We start from the raw sequence: 22,692 nt of genomic DNA, 5'->3' as shown, positions 1-22,692 counted from the left end.
TTAATATATTTTTATTATCATTGCTACAAGCAATACCCCAATCAAATCTCGCAGCTCATTGCAAGCTACCCTACCTTGTCTCGCAAGCAATGTAAAAGAACTGTTTGCAAGCAATGTAAAACCATAAAAATGTTATGCCCAAGTACTTCTCTTTCAGAACCGAAACCTAAAGACTATCTGCTCCCGACACCGAGGACCATTCTTAAATTGCCTAGCAAAGCTCTATTCTGATGCCTGACCCCTCCCCTTTTGCTTAGAAGATCATATGAAAAGACCAGACCAATTTACCAATGTCATCACACAGTACTGCTTCCGGGAACCATGCACAACGTTTGAATAGAGAGAAAGGGCACTCCTAGCGGGGCAGATCAAGCCAGAGTGATTCTACACGCAGAATTCAATAATTTAGCCTTCCAGCTAGACAACCTGAAGCTAATACGGTTCATATATAACATACCCGTAAGTCCGCTTAGTAACACTAGAATAAAGAAAAAGCATCCCAGGATACTTCCCAGGATCACCAGTGAATGAGAAATTACTGGTAAGTTGAATATGTTGTTTACGCCTACGGTTCACAAGAGGGGCAACATGTTAGAATAAAAAAAGAGAAAGGTCGGAAGGCGATCACGGTGGAAGACAACTCTCTTTGATTACCGGTAGCTTGTGTAGGAAGCTAGAGTAACTAGTAGATAGAGCTTAAAGTGGTTGATAACGGGTATCTAGTAAGCTAAGACAATACTCGGTGTCGTAAATTAAAGGTAGCTCGTAGTAAGTAATCGATGCCTGGTAAATCAAAATGATTGATAGTTGATATCTAGTAAATTAAAATAATTGATGTGTGACGGGTCAACCATTCATTCTGGTATAAATAGTTATTATACCATGAAAGGGATGGATTGAGATTGTTTGAGCAATTCATGCAATCATTGACCTCTTGCTAATTGATTTTAAGTAGCTTTATCAAGATCTGAAGGAATTGCACGGAAACTTGTAATTCTGCAAATTACACCAATACCAATTTTAATTTACTAGCTACTTGTTTCATAACCTTAATTTGAGCTGCGAACCCTACTCTAGAGACTGAAATACCTACATTGATAGCAAACTTGATTTTAGCATTGAATAGATTGGTAGATAAAAATATTTGTCCATCTATAATGAAAATTACATTAGTAAAATATAAACCAAAACGTCTCCCGATTGGATCTTAACTATTGGTAAAGTAGTCATACTTTTTTTATCTAAAAAAAAACTTGGTTTAGTGAGATATTCGGTAATTAGTAGGCAAAAAAGATTTTTTATGGTGTATAAGAAAATTTTAAATTTTTAAATAAATATTTTTATAGTGAGAGAGAAAGCAATGTTATGATAAAAAAAGATAATATGAAATATTTATATAGTAAAGAATAAAAATTATTAGCCTGGAATTTCGAGGATTAACAGGAAAGTCATCCCCACCCAAATGTGCCCAAACCCGAAATACACTGCAACGAACACAAAACCGCCTCCTGGTTTGGGAGAAGAAGATGCGTGAAAATTAACTGTCCAGGTCCCACAGGACAGAGTGTTCCTTCCACATGTTTTAGGTTTCTGTTAACTGCTAATGTTAATAATTGTAATATAATTATAATTTATTTGATCATTAATAACATCGTCTCTTCTAGACGAATTAATGCTATCATTTTTACCGTTTTCTTTCCTTGTATTATTATTATTTAAGACAAGGTCCGCAAGGACAAGCCTCAAACGTCACCCGCCGTGGGAAAGTAACGTAGAAGTGACAGAACGGCTTCCCCAAGCTGCCCAAATCTGTTTACGCTATTTGCTTATTTCTCTTACACGTCAACGTGATGATCCTGCCACTACATTATTTTTTTTCATTTTAGCCCGTTAACCTAAACCTATATAATAATTGCATAAACTGTAACACGCAAAAAAAATCTTTCAAGTAATACATATTTTTAAAAAAAAAAATTATAATTATATTTTTATATAAACTTTTAATAATCTTTTGATAAATCTTAGTTTTCTAATTTAGTTATTAAAAACTTTGAATAGATTTTATAACTTTTTTACTGATCATTTGTCGCAAATAGAATGAACATAAATTTATAAATGCAAAACATTATACTGTATTTTACTACCAGATAAAACATTATACTGTATTTTACTACCAGATAATCTAACACGCGTCAACATTATAGGCTAAAAGCAACATTAAACTCAACTAAAACCAAACAAGCAATTAATACAAAATCATGTCAAAGGATTGCTCGTCACGAATCCTAAATTCTGTTCGAGTATCATTGTCGTTCCATATAATGCATCTTCCCATCCGAAACCTTCACTCAAATGAGAGGCTACTGAAATGTCGATTGATAGCTTTGTTTGTTTTAACGTCTTAAAAATATTTAAAAGAATAATAATTTTTTTTTATTTTAAATTATTTTAATATATTGATATTAAAAATATATTTTTATATTTTTTTAGTGAAAACAACCACAACTAAGTCTATACTCTTAAATAAGCTTTTAAGCATATTTAAAAATATATTTTATATAAAAAATTATTTTTTTTATTTTGTAATAATTTTGATATTCTAATATTAACAATAAAAAAAAATATTTTAAAATATGCTTTAAACGCAAAAACATTATTGCGTAATACTCTGATTTTGCCGCTCTTTTATCCTCAACTAACATTTATTGCAAAATTGGACAGCCTAACCACCCCTTACCTTCCTTCCCACAAGCAAACAACGTTACGCTTATTTCTGGAGTCCACTGGAGCAAGACACAAATTCAAAACTTCACTCTCTTTAGGTTAAGAAAACAAAACTACGCCACACACCAATTAACACGAACATTGAGTGTGTGTGTGTGTGTCTCATTAAATAAACAATCGAGTATGTGAATTTTAGCAAATTAAGACAGTAATTCATCGCATTGGAAAAAAAATTGGGTTACTTGCAGATGACGCAGTATACACGCACAATAAATTTGACATGAACAAACATTACTAGCTACTATAAGAGTTTGGTCGGTTTTACTGTTTATATAAACAGTAAACTTGCTCTCCACCTATTTTTTGTCATAATTTTGTTATCCAACCTTTTTTTATTAAAATATTTTATGATCTAATACAATTAAATAAATTTTTATATTACAGTAGAAAAACAAATTAAAATATAAGAGGATCACAAGTAAAATAAAAAAAATATTGTTAATCTCAATTTTTGTTAATAAGTTTATTTTTTTTTATTCATTTTCATTCTCTAGATTTAAGTAAAGGGAGAGACAAACTCATTAATAGAGTGAAGAAAAAGCAAGTTATTGATTAATCATATTATATAATAATAAAAAAATTAATTTTAATATCAACGAGTTTCAATCAATTAAAAAACTTCTATTAAGGTGTTTCCATACCTTTGTATTGCTAGAGAAACTAGTTTGAGATTGAGAGATAATTTTTTTTCTTGCTTTTATTTTGTATTTTTTGAATAATTTAAGGGTGTTTTTAAGCTGATATATTGATTTATTGATATGCTAATAATGTTTATTAGGTTTTTTTTTATATGAAATAGATTCAAAAATAAATTTTTATGTTAAAAATTATAGTCTAATTTCTCATTCACCTTTCCTGAAAATAAGACAAACAAACAATATATCATCCACTTTTATTTATTTTAATATAATAAAAAGGCAACATGTCAAGAAAAAAAAATATCCTAATGCCGTGATTTTTTTTTAAAATAGACTAGTCATGCTGGGTCAACAAGGCCACATGCTTGGGCCATGTATATTCAACCAATTATGTTTTTTTTTTTTTTAATTAAATTTCATGAAAATAAATAATTTTAAAATATACTAAAACATATTTTTAATGAATAGAATAATAGCTTTTTTATATAAAATCATCGAGCACTTTTTATAGCCTTTTGTGATTTGTATTTTTTCTTTTTTGATTTTTTTTTCGCATGTCTTTTTTATAATAGCATGTTTATATATAAAAAATCAACTCCAGAAGTTTTCAGTATATTATTTTTATTGCTTTTTAATACATTCATGCCATATAAATGACATTCACGGTAAGAAAATGAAGACATTATTTTTTTACTGAACTTTTACTTCTTTGATTTGTGGGTTTTTTCCCCTTCAAATAATAAACATTCTTGTAAAGAAATTGCCAAAAAAGAAACCAAATTAATAGAATAAAGAGGTTTTAATTAAACAATCTTGATCTGGAATAATTTTGCTTTTGCTTCCATGATTTCTTCTTATTTTGTACTTGCGAAAACTGAAGTCGCATGGAAATATAGAGAAGTTTTAATTAAAAAAAATGTCTTCAGAGAAAAGTGCATTGCTTGAAAAAACAATATTTTTTAGTTGAGAAAAGTGGATTAGTAATAAAAAATGACCATACCAGCAAATTATTTTTTGTTTTCGATAAAAAATTAAATTTTTGATTTTTTATAAAGATAACAAATAATTAAATAAAAATTTCAAACAACACCATCTAATACGAGACATATATCTTAATTTATATTTAATTTGTAATTTTTTAATTTAATTTTTTATTTATGATAATATATCTAGACCAGGAGATACAGAGCGATGAAAGACGACAAATTTTGGACACGTTGATTTATTTGCATATGTGCGTGTATATTATATATATATATATATATCTGGCTAAACACATGCTTACAATAAAATATTTTCTTTAAGTTTCAAAACATGTTTACAGTGCTTGGAAGTTTTTTCCGTTAAAAAATAACTTTTGATTTGATTCATGACAGCATGCTAACCAATTATCTACTTGTTATTACAATATATACCAGAGACGTGGTGATTTTACTTTTCGTCCCGTTATAAAATACCATTTATTTTAATAGTGTTGTTTTAAAAAAAATTATATATTTTCAAAAATTATATATTTTTAATATTTAATTTATTAGTATCGTGATTGGTTTTATAATGGGTTATTCTAATCTTATGATCTGGGTTGATAATTTGATACATTAACCGAGTTGACTCGTGTTATTTTTTTATTTATTTTACGGAAAATTATCTTAATCTTATGACCCAAGTTACATATTTAACTTAATAACTCAAGTCAAATTTTATATATATTATTTGGTTGTTTTAGAGTCGGGTCTCATTTTTGTTTTTCTCATTTTACTTTTTATAAAGTTATTATGATTTTATTATCTAAGTTATTTTTATATTTGTTTTAAATTTATTTCTTCAATAATGAGATTGCTTGTCCCGAGTCACATATAATTCAAGTTTTTTTTTTTTAAAATATTTTTATAGTTTTTTTTCTCTGGTTTCATCCTTCAAATCTGATTGATTTGAAATTAGATTTCATATCGGTCTTGGCCATAAATTTGACTAGTTAACTTAGATTTACTCAAGTTTTTTTAATATATTTTTAAGTTGATAATTTTTTCTTTCAAACATATCATTTTAACACTGAATTTGTGAATTAAACTTCAAAATCTATTTCGACATGCTTTCTATTGATTTTATTCCAAGTTGCACGACTTTGAGTTGCAACTTTGATAATTTAACCTGAATTGAATTAAGTTGTTTGTTTTTTTTTTTCCCATGTTTTTAATTGTTTTTTTTTTAATTTCACATTTCAACATTGATTTAACTTGTAATTGAGTTTCAAATTTGGTTTTGACTTGCTTTTTACACGGTTACCCCGATTTCATTATCAGAGTCACGAATTTAACTGATTTAACTCGGGTCAACCCGAAACGATTCAATATGTTTTGATCTCAATAATTTTTTTTAAAACGTTGTTTTGATTTCTTCTAGTCAAACTATATTCTTTATCAATTCTTCAAGTTATTTTTGGACCATCAAATTAATAAGTTATACTGGATTAACCTCTATACAATTAATTTTTTTTTTTTTACAAGAAAAATATGTTAATAACACTTGGATTTTGTTATATTAAAAAAAATAATCTTACCTCAACCTATACAAGCTATAACATAATGTTGCGAAGACCAAATCATCATCTTCGTCATAAATAATCGCAACATGTTACTTCAAATAATTAGAAAAATGAAATTGGCATGATTGTTTAATTTACACGTTTCATGGTTCCCATAATTATGATAACCCCGGTCACGTTTCCTGCACAATAAATTGAGCTCAGATAATTTATCTTATCTTATTATTTTTCATACTCTAATTTATCGTCCAATTGCCTCACGCATCAAAGCTTTCATAGTAATCCTTGGTGTGGTTATATAAACATAAAAAGAAGAAGATAAGATAATCCTTATCAGCGTTCTGGTTAAAAAGGAAAATGGAAGGATGGATAAGAATGAAAAATGAAATGTTTTTGTTCTCTGGAAAAATATACAAAAACCCAAATAAAAATATTAAAATATATATTTCTTTTATTTCCAATTTCCAGTCATCATTTCAATACAAGAAGGGAGTATATTGTTTAAAGTGTTTTTGTTCTGTATAAAAAAAATATTATTGTTTTTACATGTTAATATTAAAAAAATATTTTTAATATATTTTAAAATAAAAAAACACTTTAAAAAATAACCATTACTATACTTTTTCAAACTAGTTTAATTCTATATTCGGCTGACTAGGTGGTTTATATTTTATTTGAATTTAATTTTAAAACTATGATATGAATTTGACTTAACATAAGACAATATCATGGAGAAGATTTCTCATTCATCTATGGATATGATTTTCGCTGACTAAGAATTGATCCGAGAATTCCTCAAGTGGTTAATTTTTTTCTTAGAAAAATAATCTTGACTATATGCAGAGGAAAGTCACGAAACAAACAAATAGTAAAAACCTAATAACAACAACAACAACAACAACGACAAAAAGTTTTAATCCCGGAAACTACTCCTCACTCCTTCAATAATCCTCAATCTTGTCTCTGTCTCCGTCTCTCTCCCCTTCTCGCTTCCTACTCGTCCTCCATTTATTTTCAGTGTTCGCTGAACACAAATCAAAATTCCAGGTTTTCATTCTCGATCAACAACAGCAATTATTTGATATAAGAAAAAATTGAAGAAATGAAATGAATGATCCGTGTCTTTTTTAGCGACACGTGTCCAGCTGCTGCTGCTTGATTGGTCTCAGCCATGCCTTCTCTTCAACTTTTGCAATTAACCGAGCATGGTCGAGGCCTTTTGGCCTCTAGAAGGTACTCATTTTATTCCATCCATTTATTCGGATTCTTGAACAGAGTAGAGATTATTTAGATTCTTTTAAAATTTTTTTATTAATCAATAATATTTGTAGCTTAAATTAGATAATCAAATAGAGTTTATAGTTTCGGTTTCATCATATTTGGAGGGAAGATTTTGTGGTAGGTAGATTTTTTAGTTAAGCAGTTATTGTATTATTTCGGCTTGTTTTTTGATAAACAGTAATTTATTTTTTAATTGAGGATGATTTTACATTTCTGATCCTTAGTTATAATTTAATTAATTGATAATTGATAAATCTTGTGAAGCCATGTTGTTTTCCTTTGAAGGTTGGGGGAGGGGGGGGGTGTTATTTACAATTTCGAAGGCCGGTGTGAGAAGTTGCCTGCTTAAAAGATAAAATAACTTGGAAAGAAAGATGGTCAGAAAAATCATAAACCCATTCTGGAACTGTTCATACATGCTGTTGCTCTTGATACGGTTTAATGAAGAACTTTTTTAGCAATGAAGCTTCATTCAGGTAACTTTTTTTGTCCATGCAGGAAATCTCTACTTTTCGCGGCTGGTATCTTAGCTGCTGGTGGGACTGCTGTGTATGTGCAGTCACGGATTCGGTCTAAGAAATCTGATTCTTTTCTTTATTCGAATGGGATCAAAGATGATAAAAAGATATCAGATAAGCTGGTTACTAATGGCAAGAAAACTGTACAAAAGAAAGGAGGATTAAAGGCACTGCAAATTCTAGCTTCAGTTCTTCTGTCTCATATGGGTAAAACAGGTGCCAAGGACCTTTTGGCTATGATTGCCATAGCAGTAAGTTTTTCTTTTCTGCATACTCAAATATAATTATTAAATCAATCAATATCCATATCTTTTTAAGTTCCCCATCCCCAAGGGTGTCTAAATCTGCTGCCAAATCTGTATGAGAAAGCAATATATCTGCATGGATTTCTTCTAGTTTCACAGTGTATATATAACACCGGTTTACTTTTTGTGATTTATATTCACTATAAATTTTATTTCCAGTTTATCTAGCAACAAAAATCTAAAAAAAGTTTCAAATGCAACTCGCTTATGTATAAGAATATGATTGGAAGCATTGAAACAGAGTAGCATTAGATGTGTGGTAACCAAATTGCTCCTGGGACATAGTATCACTATCTTACTCGTCAGAAATGAGCTAGGTTATGGGAAAGAAATTGACCAGGTGTCACAACTGAATATAGATGATGGTGATGAGTAGCAGCAAACTGGTGTTCTTGGTCAGTTTCCTGTTGATATGATCTCCCAATAACATTTCTCAATGTCTTTATTTAGATGAAGAGGGGTTGTTATTTTATTTAATCTGTTGATAATGGCACTAACTCGATTTATTTCATTTATAGAATCACTAGAACAACTTTGTACCTCTTTATGTGGAACCTGTTATATTCCTGATAAATCTCTTTGTAAAATGTTGGATTTTTGGATGATTTTAGTCAAGAACAAGGATTTCTTAACAGTATAATGCTAACAGTAACACAAGATGGAATTAGGATTTATGACATACTCTAGATGTCTGGTGCACTCTGTTGTTACTGTGTTTTGAACTTGCAGCTGCAGGGTGTCATCAAGCCAACTATTACAGTAAAATCTGGCACTGTAACAGTTGCCTTCTAAGATCATCTTCATGCTGTCTCCCAAATTGCAACTAAGTACCCATTATTCAACAATGAAATGAAAAAAAAAAAAAAATGGATTGCAAAATGGATCTTTTGTGGGTTTATTTGATATAGAATATTTATTCATTAATTCAAGCACCCGTTTTCCCCAAACACATGCTATCACCCTTTCAGTTTAGCTTGGCAGTATTTTCATGAACAATAATGCTCTTTGTGGCATTATCTAAGCATGTGTTTACATCATTTGTGCAGGTCTTGAAAACTACTTTGAGCAACAGATTAGCGAAAGTGCAGGGCTTTTTATTCCGTGCTGCTTTTCTCAAACGTGTACCATTATTTTTCCGGCTGATATCTGAAAATATCTTATTGTGTTTCCTTCTATCCACCATTAATTCCACTTCGAAGTATGTAACTGGGACCTTAAGTCTCTGTTTCCGAAAAATACTGACGAAAGTTATCCATGCACATTATTTTGAGGTAAAATGATCTCCTTTTAGGGCAGGATTAACTTTTCTCTGGCATGTACAATTATCTCTCTCTGCTAGTCTCCTCTTGAAGTTGCTGTGATAGCCCCACCCCCCCCCCCCCCCGCGGGGGGGGGGGGGGGGGGTTCTATCATTCATGATGGGCACTTGCAATTTAGGATTGAATATGGAAATTTTGAAATTCATTTACTGATAAAGTAAGATGCCGCTTGCAATGTACTCTTTGATGTGGTCAAAGGCAATCTTTGATGAGATGTTGCCTAATGACTATATTTTGAACTTTGCTTAGTTTTGAACATTGTTTTCTCAGTTGTTCATTAAGCTTATCTTTCTGTTTCAGAACATGGCATACTATAAAATATCACATGTTGATGGTCGGATTACTAACCCCGAACAACGAATTGCAAGTGATGTACCGAGGTTCTGTTCAGAATTGAGTGAACTTGTCCTTGATGATTTGACTGCAGTTACTGATGGTCTGCTTTATACTTGGCGCCTTTGTTCATATGCCAGCCCTAAGTATTTGTTTTGGATGGTGGTAATTATTTGACTTTTTTTTTCTAATATTTTGCATTACAGATTATTAGATTTTATGAAGACATTTTCTTGCATGACTGTTGATGATGGCCTTCTCACGTTAATAAGATTGATGTCTTATAGTTCGCTACTTTACTTGTGATATCCAGGCCTATGTATTGGGAGCGGGAACCTTGATTAGAAACTTCTCTCCTGCTTTTGGGAAGCTAATGTCTAAAGAACAGCAGTTAGAAGGTGAATATAGGCAGCTACATTCCCGTTTGAGGACCCATGCTGAAAGCATAGCATTTTATGGCGGAGAAAATAGAGAAGAATTTCATATTCAGCAGAAGTTTAAGACCCTGATTGGACACATGAGAACTGTCTTACATGACCATTGGTGGTTTGGAATGATTCAGGACTTTTTATTGAAGTATTTTGGTGCTACTGTAGCTGTTATTTTGATTATTGAGCCTTTCTTTGCTGGCCAACTTAGACCTGACGCTTCAACTTTGGGAAGGGCAGAAATGTTGAGCAATTTAAGATACCATACCAGCGTGATAATATCACTATTTCAGTCCCTGGGAACTCTTTCTATAAGTTCAAGACGACTGAATCGTCTCAGGTATATGTAACATTATGATGCTTTTAGTCATGGACTAAAACGAGACCTTTTTTTTGCATTAATATTATAATTTCTTCAACTTTATTCTTTTTAAAAAAAGCCCTGCCTACCAATTCTTTGACTACTTCCCCTGCAAAAGCTTCAAGCATGTATATCTGCAATGACAAATTTATTTGTGCTTTATCACAGTGGTTATGCTGACCGCATTCATGAATTAATAGCCGTATCGAGAGAGCTGAGCAATGATGATAAATCATCACTGCAAAGAAGTGGAAGTAGGAACTACTTCAGTGAAGCTAATTATGTTGAGTTTTTTGGTGTCAAGGTACATGTAATTTATTGATCATGATGATTGCAGACACTGTTACTCTATATTGGTTAAGATTCCATGTTCTAATACCAATAATGCTTTCCAGGTTGTCACCCCAAGTGGCAATGTTTTGGTTCAAGACCTGACTCTTAAAGTTGATTCAGGATCTAATCTATTGATTACAGGTATCCCTTTGAACTTGAGAGAGCATCTCATTCCTGCAATGTTTTTTGATGGATATTGTTACTCCGTTTCCTTGCTCTTTGATCATTGCTCTCCTTGGTTTGTTGTTTTTATGCTGCTATATAAAGTATATTGTCATTTTCTCTTGAAGGTCCAAATGGTAGTGGGAAGAGCTCACTTTTCCGAGTTCTAGGTGGCCTATGGCCATTGGTTTCTGGCCATATTGTGAAACCAGGAGTCGGTTCTGATCTTAACAAGGAGATCTTCTATGTTCCACAAAGACCATATACTGCTGTAGGCACACTCCGTGATCAATTAATTTATCCTCTTACTGCAGACCAAGAGATTGAACCACTGACCCATAGCGGAATGGTGGAGCTGTTAAAAAATGTAATTCTCATTTTTTCCCTTCTTTGTTCCTGAAATTTGCTTTCATGATCAACTATTTAACATTTTTGTAGTTGTATTGAAATTTTGTAAATGCTTTTTGCGTAATTGATGTTTCTGTGTTCATATTCTAGGTCGACCTTGAGTATCTATTAGACCGTTATCCACCTGAGAAGGAGGTTAATTGGGGTGAGGAACTGTCACTGGGGGAGCAACAAAGGTTAGGGATGGCCAGGCTGTTCTACCATAAGCCAAAATTTGCAATTCTTGATGAGTGCACTAGTGCTGTGACTACTGATATGGAGGAACGTTTTTGTGCTCAAGTACAAGCTATGGGAACATCTTGCATAACCATATCTCACCGTCCAGCTCTAGTTGCATTTCATGATGTGGTTTTGTCCTTGGATGGTGAAGGAGGCTGGCTTGTTAATTACAAAGGGTTAGTACTTCAAGTTGGTAATTTTTTTTTGTTTGCACATGTGAAACATCGATGCGTTAATTGAAACCCTTTGAACTTCAGGAAGGATTCTCCAGCCCTGACTGAAGCTGGGGGTGATCTCACAGGGGATTTTGAGACAGAACGAAAAAATGATGCCATGATAGTTCAAAAGGCATTTTCCACAAGTGATAAGGTCTTATTAATGCTCTCATGTTTTTATTGTGGACATATATTTATAGTGCCCCATTGGATTTATTTTACTTCATTTAGAACTCATTGGCGGCATTTATCCAGGCCACACACTCGTATATTTCAGAAGTGATAGCAGCATCACCCAACGGAGACCATAATGTTCTATTGCCCATTGTTCCACCACTTCAAAGGGCTCCAAGGGCATTGCCACTGAGAGTAGCTGCCATGTTTAAAATATTGGTGAGTCCATTCAAAATCAGTGGTGTAATGATACATGCTAATGGCTTGAAGATTTGTTAACTTAGTTGTCACTATTTCAAACTTGTCTTGCAACATCTTAAACTGAAGAGTGCCTTCCTTGGGTGGTGCATCATTTGCAACGTCCATTTTGGGCAAAATTCACTTTATTCCCTTAACTTTGGATATTTCAACAACTTATTCCTTAAATGATCAATTTAGTTATTCATAAAATCAATTTGGCTCTAAATTCAGTTTCGATTAATTCCCTCAAAGCTATAGTCGGTGGTAAGCAATGATGTTTCAATACAGAGACAATTACAATTTAATCTGAAAACTTTATTTATTGATGATTTAGTCTCTCATTGTTAAGTTCTTTCATTTTTTGTTAGGGTGATTTTAAACTGAATGTGAGGTAGAAAATTGGTTTGATTAGTTGAAGAGAAGATTCAGGTTGTTAATATTGCGCTGGTAATTGAATTGTTGTATGCTTTTCTTTGTAAAGTTGAAATTTAGAGGTTGCTTTATGGAACCTAAACCTTCCTTATTCTCCTGCTCCAACTTCAATTTCATCCATATTTTAGCCATTGTTATGCTGTAATCATTGTTTTGTATTGTTTTCTCTTCCTCCCATGCACCACATATGATACCTATATGTGTGCTGGACTATGAATTGTGACAAACTGCCACACTTGCATGGACCTTTGCTGGTGTGCGCTATTATTTTTTAAGACCTGCAGTGAATCTGAAGTGTCTTGTAAAACTTTTATCTGTCTCCTGTTTGTTTTAACTTTTAGTTCCTTACATATCTTTTTATTAACAATGTTTCAGGTACCAACCATACTTGACAAACAAGGGGCACACTTATTAGCAGTTGCTTTCCTTGTTATCTCAAGAACATTTGTCTCAGATCGGATTGCCTCATTGAATGGTACTAATATCCAATTTGGTTTTATGCATTTAGTGTTCTGTGGGATAACATTCTTGTTATTGAATGCATTAATTTTCGCAGGTACAACTGTAAAGTTTGTTTTGGAGCAGGACAAAGCATCTTTTGTTCGATTAATAGGTGTTAGTGTTCTTCAAAGTGCTGCGTCGTCTTTTATTGCACCTTCTTTGAGGTATTGATGATGATTAATTGACTTGCATAGAAAGTCAAACAAAACCATTGATCTAGTATTTTGGGTGCTGCCTTTTAGATTTTTTTAGACTATTTGATCCTTGCAATTTGCAAGTCTTTGGTTGTTACTCTAATTTTTTCACCTTTCACATGGAAACAAATGTTTATACTTCATGGTTTTCTTATCACTCAGCATGGCCAGTGTGAGTGGCCCTGTCATTACTGGACAGAGAGTAAAAAACAGTAAAGTTGAACGACCCTGATGTCTTTTTTCCCTTTTCCTTTGCTCATGATATATTAATGTCCAGTTAAATGTGCTTAGACAAGAGCTAGGATGGGTGACCTCCGGGGGAGTTCTTGTCTTGCATTCATCTTTCTATAAGGGAAAGAATCAGTTTGGGGGTGGTTTACAAAGCACTTGCGTCATTTTAAATCTTTCATCCCAAATTCATGGTTGAAAGTTTCATATTTTGATGCTATCAGAAAACATTTTTTGCCGCTGCATTTTAGAATACTCCAATATTATTAGGCTTGATTATGGTGTGATGGGTTGAATGGTGTGAACTTATCTTATCTTTTTGGTGCATGCTTAGTGGTGTAATCTACACTTTTGTTATAAATTATCTCTTGTTCCACAGACACTTAACAACTCGGCTGGCGCTTGGATGGAGGATTCGTTTGACTCAACATCTACTAAAGAACTATTTGAGAAACAATGCATTTTACAAGGTAATCGGATCCCATATACTTAAATTAGTTCCTTCTTGTTGGCCCTTTATTTGAATGCAGAAGTGTACTGAGCTTGTGTGCTCGGAACGCATTGTAGAATAAGTTAATTACTTGTATAATTAGCCAGCTGTCAGTGTTGAATGGAACATTTTGTTTATGCAAGTTACATGCTGCAATTTTCTCGTGTTTTTCAGAATGGTTTTCCATTTGTTGAAGCTCATGTCTATTTCTCGTGTGCTGTTTGTTGCATCTAATATTAACAGTTTTAATTCATGTCAAATATACATGTAGGTTTTCCACATGTCTAGCAAAAATATTGATGCAGATCAGAGAATAACACATGATCTGGAAAAGTTAACCACCGACTTGTCTGGACTGGTAACTGGAATGGTGAAGCCATTAGTAGATATCCTGTGGTGAGTACCTGTGTAGGCTTTATTTGATTTATTTGTACTTTCATACTTCCATAAGTTCTCGATCCCCTCCACAAAACCTTCCTCCCTCTTTAAAATAATTATTCCATTGAATTTGTAAGGTTCACCTGGAGAATGAAGCTCTTAACAGGTCGGAGGGGAGTTGCCATATTGTATACTTATATGTTGCTTGGTTTGGGTTTTCTGAGGGCTGTTACTCCTGATTTTGGTGATCTTGCTAGTGAAGAGCAACAGCTTGAAGGAACCTTTAGGTAATCTCAGATCTTGTTTCTGCCTTGCACATTTGATCTTGAAGTATTTTTTACATGTCCATTCCCTTCGAAAAAGATATCTAAGTATATCTGAATATGGAAGATACTAAGGACAGCCATGATTGGTGCTGCATTTTTTTTTTTGTGTGAAAAAACTGTCCTTACATTGTCAATGAATACTTCAGGTTCATGCATGAGAGACTGCGCACACATGCTGAATCTGTTGCTTTCTTTGGAGGTGGAAAACGAGAAAAAGCTGTAAGCTGCTTTTATTTTGTCAGTGTACTGCTTCATATGTTTAAATGTCAATTGGTGCTTTAGAGTAATATTTCTCTATGGTTTGGGCTTTAGTCTTTACATATGCATAATGCACTATAAATTGAAAGTGTGGTTCAAAGGTCAAGTCATCAAAGTCTATAATGATAGATAGAATACTGGCAATTTTTATTTTGGATTCAATGTGCAAGGGGGGGTACATCCTTGTTTTTTGGTAAATACTGCCTCATAATACTGGAGGTATGGTTGATCCAAAACTAATAGATATTATTCAAACTACTTAGTATGAATGTGTACCTTTTGTTTAGCTGCTTCTTGAATCATTGTAATGGGACAAATAAAATATGTATGCTAATCTAGTGGGAAAAAGTACGGAAAGGTTCCTTTAATAAAGTAAAAGATTAAAAAGTTATATTGTATCTTTTAAATGCCAATGAGTTCACTTTTATATTTCTTTTTTAATGAAGTTCATATTTGATTATACTACCTATATGATCCTTTTCATATATTGTAAAAAATGGCCATTCTAGCTGTTTTTCTTTTCTTTCTTTCTTTTTTCTTTGGTTCAAGAATCTTTTATGAGATTTTTTTTTAAGTTTGTAATTTTTTAATTATATATTAATTTATAATTGGAATACAATTCTTCTATCATATCATCATTGCAGATCTTGGGCAAACTCAAATGAAACTGTAATTATAAAAAATTGAAAACAAATTTCTTTCATATTTGTAAATATTTTTTTTGAAAAATAAAAAAGTAAGATTTCATTGGTATAATGAGGTACTCTAAACTTTTTATAGTTTAAAATGATCATAGCAAGAATAAAACAACAATCACATCATAATCCTCATAATCCACAAGGCTTTAATCATTACATTTATTTTTGGCTGAAAAGCTGAAAAATATTTTATTAGCAAAAAATTACATACATGTTATAGAGTATTCTAGAAAAGGTAAACAATTTATTTTTGGGGTTTCATAGGAAATATAATAAAAGGTTAACTCATTTGGAAGAAAAATTGAAAGTTAAACTTTAGGGTCGTATAAAAAGATATAGGACTTGCTTGTCATTTATTTCTCAAAAGTGAAGTACTCAGGTTATTTGCTGATACATGCTAATATAGCAGGGTCCCTGGTGTCGTTTTTGACACTACATAACATTTTGAAGCCTGATCAACATATTATCGATTGTCATCTTGCTTGTGTTAAGTGTCCGCTAGTTTCCTGAAATTTACTTTCACAGGCTAATTTATTATGGAAAATAGGTTTAACTTTACAGATTGCCGAAATTTAAGTGGCTAGTTAGTGTCAAAACCTACACCCTTTTCTTTTCTTTTCTTTTGTTCTTTTTATTTTTGGGTATATAGTCAAAATTTTATAAGTTTGAGACTGATGTGCTGCTATGGGTGTCAATTAGGTCAATTGAGGGGTGAGTAGAGAAAGAGATTATCAAAAAAACCATTTTTTCTGTTATTTGGAAGGATTGTGATAGAACAACTTTTAGGGGGGAGATAAATTCTTATTCTCTTGAATTGATTATTAGAGTAGCAATATATACTTTTGGCCTACAGGGATTTCTTTTTAAAAAACTTGTCTCTGTATTTGGGTGCATCACCTCGGTGTCTTTTCTGAAAAGCCTTTGTTTTTTGCATGTATTACATCATCTTCATTTAACCTGACATGCAAAAGTTGTATCTCAAATGGACATGGATACACGTGTATGATCTTTTAATGTGGTTATCTGTCTAGCACCCTTACCCAGTCTATTTTTTATCCTTATAAACACAAAGGATGGTTAATATGTCTAAGCTTTGAAACTCTTCATGGAGGTAGCAACTGATTTACCGTTTGTACCATGCATGTTAAAATGGTGCTGTTGATTTCTGCCCTCTATCTTTGCATCCAGAGAAGTTGATTTTTTATTGTAAATTTGTTTTCGTGTCTTCCATATAAATTGCATTTCTGTATCACCTAACTTTATTGTTGCAATGCAGCGTGGAAAATCCTTCTCTCTTTATATTTTTTTCCCCTCCATAATTCATATTGTTTGCGTTTTTTTCAATTGAGCAGATGATTGAGTCAAGATTCAGGGAACTTCTTGACCATTCCATGTTGCTTTTGAAAAAGAAATGGTCATATGGCATACTCGATGATTTTGTGACAAAGCAACTCCCACATAATGTAACTTGGGGTTTGAGCTTGTTGTATGCCATGGAACACAAGGGAGATCGAGCCATGACCTCAACTCAAGGTGAGATCAGTAGAATGCTCAACTTAAGTTGCATCTCTCACTCATTCTCTTATGCTAGCTAGTTTTTTTCAGGCGAACTGGCACATGCATTGCGGTTCTTAGCATCTGTTGTCTCTCAAAGCTTTTTAGCCTTTGGAGACATCCTTGAATTGCACAAGAAGTTTGCTGAGCTTTCTGGCAGTATAAATAGAATTTTTGAGCTTGAAGAGCTTCTGGATGCTGCTCAGTCTGGTACATCCTTATTTATTTAACTATCTATAGCACTCTTATTTCATGTGCCTTTGGTGCAGAAGAAGAGAGATGAAAAGTTTGTTCTGATGTTATTCTACAAGCAAGTTAACAAAACTAAACTGCATGTTACAGACAGCATGACAAACTGTGGAAAGAACACCCTCAGAGTTGAGCTACAAAGATAACAAAAATAATTGACAGTATTAAATGAAAATGCATGACTTGTTTGCTGAGGGAAAAAGGTTTAACATATAATTTTATCCCTGGAAACAAGTAAAACACTATTGTATGAATAAGCGATATTGTTAAAATAGACTCAATTAATAACTCTCAACGACATTGGCGAACTGGGGAAGAAAGACTTGAAGTTGAGCAACAAAAATAGGGAAAAATTATATAGGAATAAGGTAACATTTATTATCTATAACCTTATATTCCTGGGAAAATTAATTTGCTACAATGCACCAATTCTAGACAATATTTCTTGTGCCCAGGGAATGTGACGTTCCCAAAGAAATCAAATAAAATATTGCTTGGAGTCTACCATTCCAGCCTCTTGGCAATTCTACTTTCCTTCATTTAAAATCTCCCCAAATATGCTTGTTTTTTCATAGAAGAAGCTGATTTAGTGAGATTTTCTGGTCCTGCCACCGATGAAAACATGGGTGTGTGTAAGAGATGCCTTATGAAAGGGTTGAATGGTTTAATTTGGTACTTGTACTGCTGATTTCAAAAGTATCTTAATGTCACTTGACTTCTAATATATATAGAATAGCATGTAACATTAATGTATTTGCACATGTACTTCAATCCTTTTTTCCCTTCCCAAAGGTTTGGGCTTATGCAAGCACACTATAAGTGCTGCAACAGCAACAATTAGTTTTATCTAGCTTATCTTTCTCGGGGACTTCAAGCAGTACTAAGTGCTTAAAGTTCTAGAGATCTACATTATGTCTTTGAGATGTATACCTGTGTGCTTCCCAGGTGATGGTCTGGTTTTAGTGAATATCACGTTCATATCTAGAAGGATAATTCTTGCCAGAGTTCAAGCCTGCACGGGGACATTTCCATATAGATGGTGGTCACTAAAAAAGTAATTGCTGTTAAGAATTGTTGTTGTTCATATTTCATAAATGGCCAGTAGTAGTCACCAATGGTAGCAATCTAGAAGCCTAAACCTTAAAGGAGAAGAAACAAACATGTTTGAGATCATTTCCTCTTCAATGCAATGCTGGAGAGAGTTAAGCAAATCAAAGTTCTTTTAAGTGTCTCTGAAGAAGATAAATCTGGATACTGTGGGATGGAGCTGGGATTTGTTTGTAAAATGTAATGTCTCATCAGAAAGCATTTGGATCTCTCTCTCTCAGTTCTTCCAATATGACGGTTCTTGTTATACCAAGCTTATTTTTCTCTCTATATTATGCAAATAACTATTGCCGGTGCGAAGAGTCCATTACCATTGCTAGGTTTCTGTTTGGTTCTATTTCTTAAAAGGTCTACATTTACTCTTATAGTTTCCTTATAAAGTTTTTGCCTGCCCAGGGGATTCTTTGAATAGTAAACTATCTCCATCTAAGAACAGTGAACTTTACTCCAAGGATGCCATTTCCTTTATGGAGGTCGATATCATTACTCCAGCACAGAAATTGTTGGCGAGGCAGTTGACATTTGACATAGAACGAAGAAAAAGTCTGCTTCTTACTGGTTAGTGAAGTGATTTCTTATGTACCTTGTTATACTGTTATGTTATCAAACAGGCTATTGTTATTTCAATTGCACACCTGATATGCATGTCAAACTATTAAGGTCCAAACGGGAGTGGGAAAAGTTCTGTTTTTAGAGTCCTCAGAGGTCTTTGGCCCATTGCCAGTGGAAGGATTGCTAAACCATCTCAACATATTAGTAAAGAGACTGGATCAGGTTGTGCTGTCTTCTATGTTCCTCAACGACCATATACATGCTTGGGAACCTTGAGAGATCAAATTATCTATCCTCTCTCTCGTGATGAAGCAGAAGTCATGACACTAGAGTTGTATGAAAAAGGTAACATACTTGCACAAATTCCTTTTCCTTGTTTTGCTCTCTAGTTTCTATTTTCATGTCTCCTGTATGTACATGTTAAGTTGAATATGTAGCATTGCATCTGTTGTCCACCTCTTTCGAATCCATTTCATGGATGGCTAGTGGCTATAGCATTACATTTGAGTATATATAGGCACCCCTGTCTCAATTTTAACTATCCAATTTATTATGAAGGATGAATTTTTAAGTTTTATTTATATTCCCAAAGAATGGAAAAGGACAGAAATAGATGTTCCAATATCAACTTTTGAAACTCTACTTGAAATATCTAAAGGAAAGGCCCCTTTATTAAAAACATTTTTTTTTTCATTTGCTCTTATTTTCTATTTTGGCCGCTACTGGCTGACCATGAAATTATGCGAAGTCTTGACAGTTCACTCGTTCCAGACTATAAATTTGCTTAAAAGATTGAGAGGGAATACATCCTAAGCTATCCTGCATTTGAAGGTATAATTGTATATAGTGAATGCAACTGTTTCTGAATCCTTGCACTGAAAATTATGTGTGGAATTTTTGAGATATTGATCTAAAGCTCTTTGTTTCTCTACGGCTCCCTGCTATATTCATCTGATGACATCTAGACAGTGATTAAAGTTGAACGGCAGAATTAAGTGAATTTAGATTTTCTACTGGTTTTCCAATAGCTTTACAGCAGAAAGAGTTTGATTTCATTCAAGATCTATTGTAACAAATTAACAATTATTTAAATTTTCTGGATTTCTGACATTGGTAATCAATTGTATTCCTGGGGGATTATAATTGTGCAAAATCGCAGGTAAGCTATCCACCGAAATAACAAACATGCTGGACTCATGTTTGAAAAATATTCTGGAGAATGTTCGGCTAAATTATCTCTTGGAGAGAGAAGGTGGCTGGGATGCAAATATGAATTGGGAAGACACTCTGTCTCTTGGAGAACAGCAGAGATTAGGCATGGTGAGGAAGCTAATGAAGTTCAAATTTAGTTTGTTTGAATAACAGATCTCAGGATTGTTCTACTGGATCTTTAACTGTTTGACACAATTTATTTTTTTTCTTTTCTTTCTAGGCCCGCCTATTCTTTCACAAGCCTAAATTTGCCATCCTTGATGAGTGCACCAAGTATGTCATCAAACTTGGCGTTTGTTAAGCTTTAAAGAAATATTGCCAGTTACCTTGTAGTATTTAATTTATTTTTTATGTGCTTTTGGTGGCAGTGCAACAAGTGTTGATGTTGAGGAGCAACTTTATAGGCTTGCTAGTGACATGGGCATCACATTTATTACCTCCTCTCAGGTAAGTGGTGCTTTGATAATTGGTGGTAACTATTTACTGTATAATTGATCTGCTCGAGAGCACTGTTTCTGTTTTTTTTGCGAGTTATCAGTTAAGCACCCTAGCTAGCTACCGTGACTGTATTCTACTAATCAGACGACTGCTTTTCCTTCACTGATTATGCTCTCATGTGTGACAGCGTCCTGCTCTCATACCATTCCACTCCCTGGAATTGCGGCTTATTGATGGCGAGGGCCACTGGGAGCTTCGTGCAATTAAGCAATGAGTTGACAATAGCCTCTGCCATTGTGTAACTGGAGCACGCGAGATGGGCTCAGACCTCATAGACGGTGTAGAGGAACGAAGTCATTTGGGCAGTCAGCGGGCAAAGAGGAGACGCCATGTTTTTATTTTGCCTCAAAGATTTGATAATCTCGATCATATATGGCAGGTGTAGTTATTCTGCTCAAAGTGTCAACAGGGCCCACAATGAGAAGTCAATCACACAAGGTTATTGGAGAAACTGTTAGAAATCAAGTCTGAAATCGTATAGTATATAGAAATCTCCATGTACAGACCTTTTTTCTGTTTATCAAGTTAATTTCTGGGGCTATTAATTGATAAATCGCTACGCATTTATATTGTAAGAATTGAATGCCTAAATTATTAAAGTTGGCCCAGGAATGAAATCGCAGGAAAAAATTTACCAGTCTCATGTCCACCCTATGTCTTTGCAGTTTCACTTTTACTAAATTTAGGAAGGTTAAGAATGTGGTAAAGTTGTGTTTTTTTGTTTGAAATATATTAAAAATATTTTTTATATATAAAAATAAAAAAAAAATATTTAATTCTAAACAAACAAAAACAATCCAAATTTTTGCTAAACATAAATTTTTGTACGGCTTCCTTGATTAGAATGGGCAAGCAACGTTGATACCTTGATAAGCATCAGCAAATATCGTATCCATCTTCGCTTATCTATTTAATAAAATAATCAGGATTATCAATGCGGATCATGGGGCACTAAAACGCGGTACTACTCGTGCTTTTGGCAGCCAAGAAATCACTGAGCTGACTAACATCGCGCGCATGGAGGTTTTTTGGATTGGGTTGGCAGTGGATAAGCTCACGGCATTGGTGTCTTGCCAACGTGTTAATCACAAAGGGCCATTCTTCACCATTGAATCGAACTTTCTCTTTATGTAGAGGGTGGAAATTAAGAAGAAGAATTCACAGTTCTTGCACACATCGAATATTATCATAGTAATGGATATCCTTTGAGGATATCCAAGGGATGCGATCTTCTTCGCTGGACCTCCTGAGCTGTAAAGTCGAACGCCTTTGCTGTCTGATAAGCTCAAAAGAAGATTTAGCTTAAGGTTTTAAGATTCGTATTTAACTCGGGCAACAAGTACTGTCAGAAAGAGATTCCTGAGATCTCGATAGTTTTCTACACTTCTTATTTTGTGCTGACAATTAATGGTCCAGTTTTACCTAATTTTGCATTTGAAGATAATCAACTTGTTGTCAAGTGAAATCCAAGAATCTTGAGATTATATTATTTAAACTGCTTTGCTAAATTGCTAATTATACATAGTAGCAATTTTCAGTGTCTTGTAGGATCGTTTTCCAGAGATCCAGTAAACAAAGAAGAGGATCTCGACAGAGAAAAAAATTATTTTTGGATGTTTGACACTTGTCTTCTTCTTCTTCTTTCATAACTGGAAATTGAGCACTCGTGTGTTGTAAGGAAAATTATCAATGTAAGGGGAAAAAATTAGATTTGTATATTGTCCTAATTATTTCTTAGGAAAAAAAAGGATC

General features: G+C 33.3%; 1 protein-coding gene across 1 annotated transcript; it reads left to right on the top strand.

Annotated features, from left to right (window-relative positions):
• Positions 1-6,799: 6,799 nt before the first annotated feature.
• LOC118031634 (ABC transporter D family member 1) lies at positions 6,800-21,580 on the top strand. The gene is made up of 25 exons (XM_035036121.2): positions 6,800-7,200; positions 7,747-8,017; positions 9,118-9,342; positions 9,691-9,888; positions 10,037-10,491; positions 10,681-10,816; positions 10,908-10,986; positions 11,136-11,374; positions 11,506-11,810; positions 11,892-12,003; positions 12,105-12,242; positions 13,071-13,170; positions 13,252-13,360; positions 13,998-14,088; positions 14,380-14,504; positions 14,624-14,773; positions 14,959-15,031; positions 17,121-17,301; positions 17,374-17,532; positions 19,075-19,236; positions 19,339-19,575; positions 20,390-20,550; positions 20,663-20,715; positions 20,811-20,889; positions 21,068-21,580. Exons 1-25 carry the CDS (start codon positions 7,139-7,141, stop codon positions 21,152-21,154), a joined length of 3,987 nt encoding a protein of 1,328 aa, XP_034892012.1. The 5' UTR covers positions 6,800-7,138; the 3' UTR covers positions 21,155-21,580.
• The last annotated feature ends 1,112 nt before the right edge of the window (positions 21,581-22,692 follow it).

Source organism: Populus alba, chromosome 5 (assembly GCF_005239225.2).
Source record: "Populus alba chromosome 5, ASM523922v2, whole genome shotgun sequence".
Lineage (NCBI taxonomy): Eukaryota > Viridiplantae > Streptophyta > Magnoliopsida > Malpighiales > Salicaceae > Populus > Populus alba.
This window is presented reverse-complemented; position numbering and strand designations above follow the sequence as displayed.

Coding starts and splice junctions, on each gene's coding strand:
- LOC118031634 (XM_035036121.2), top strand. CDS start 7,139: ATGCCTTCTCTTCAACTTTTGCAATTAACCGAGCATGGTCGAGGCCTT. Junction 11,811..11,891: donor TGGCTTGTTAATTACAAAGG/GTTAGTACTTCA, acceptor TTTGAACTTCAG/GAAGGATTCTCCAGCCCTGA. Junction 13,171..13,251: donor TCGGATTGCCTCATTGAATG/GTACTAATATCC, acceptor TAATTTTCGCAG/GTACAACTGTAAAGTTTGTT.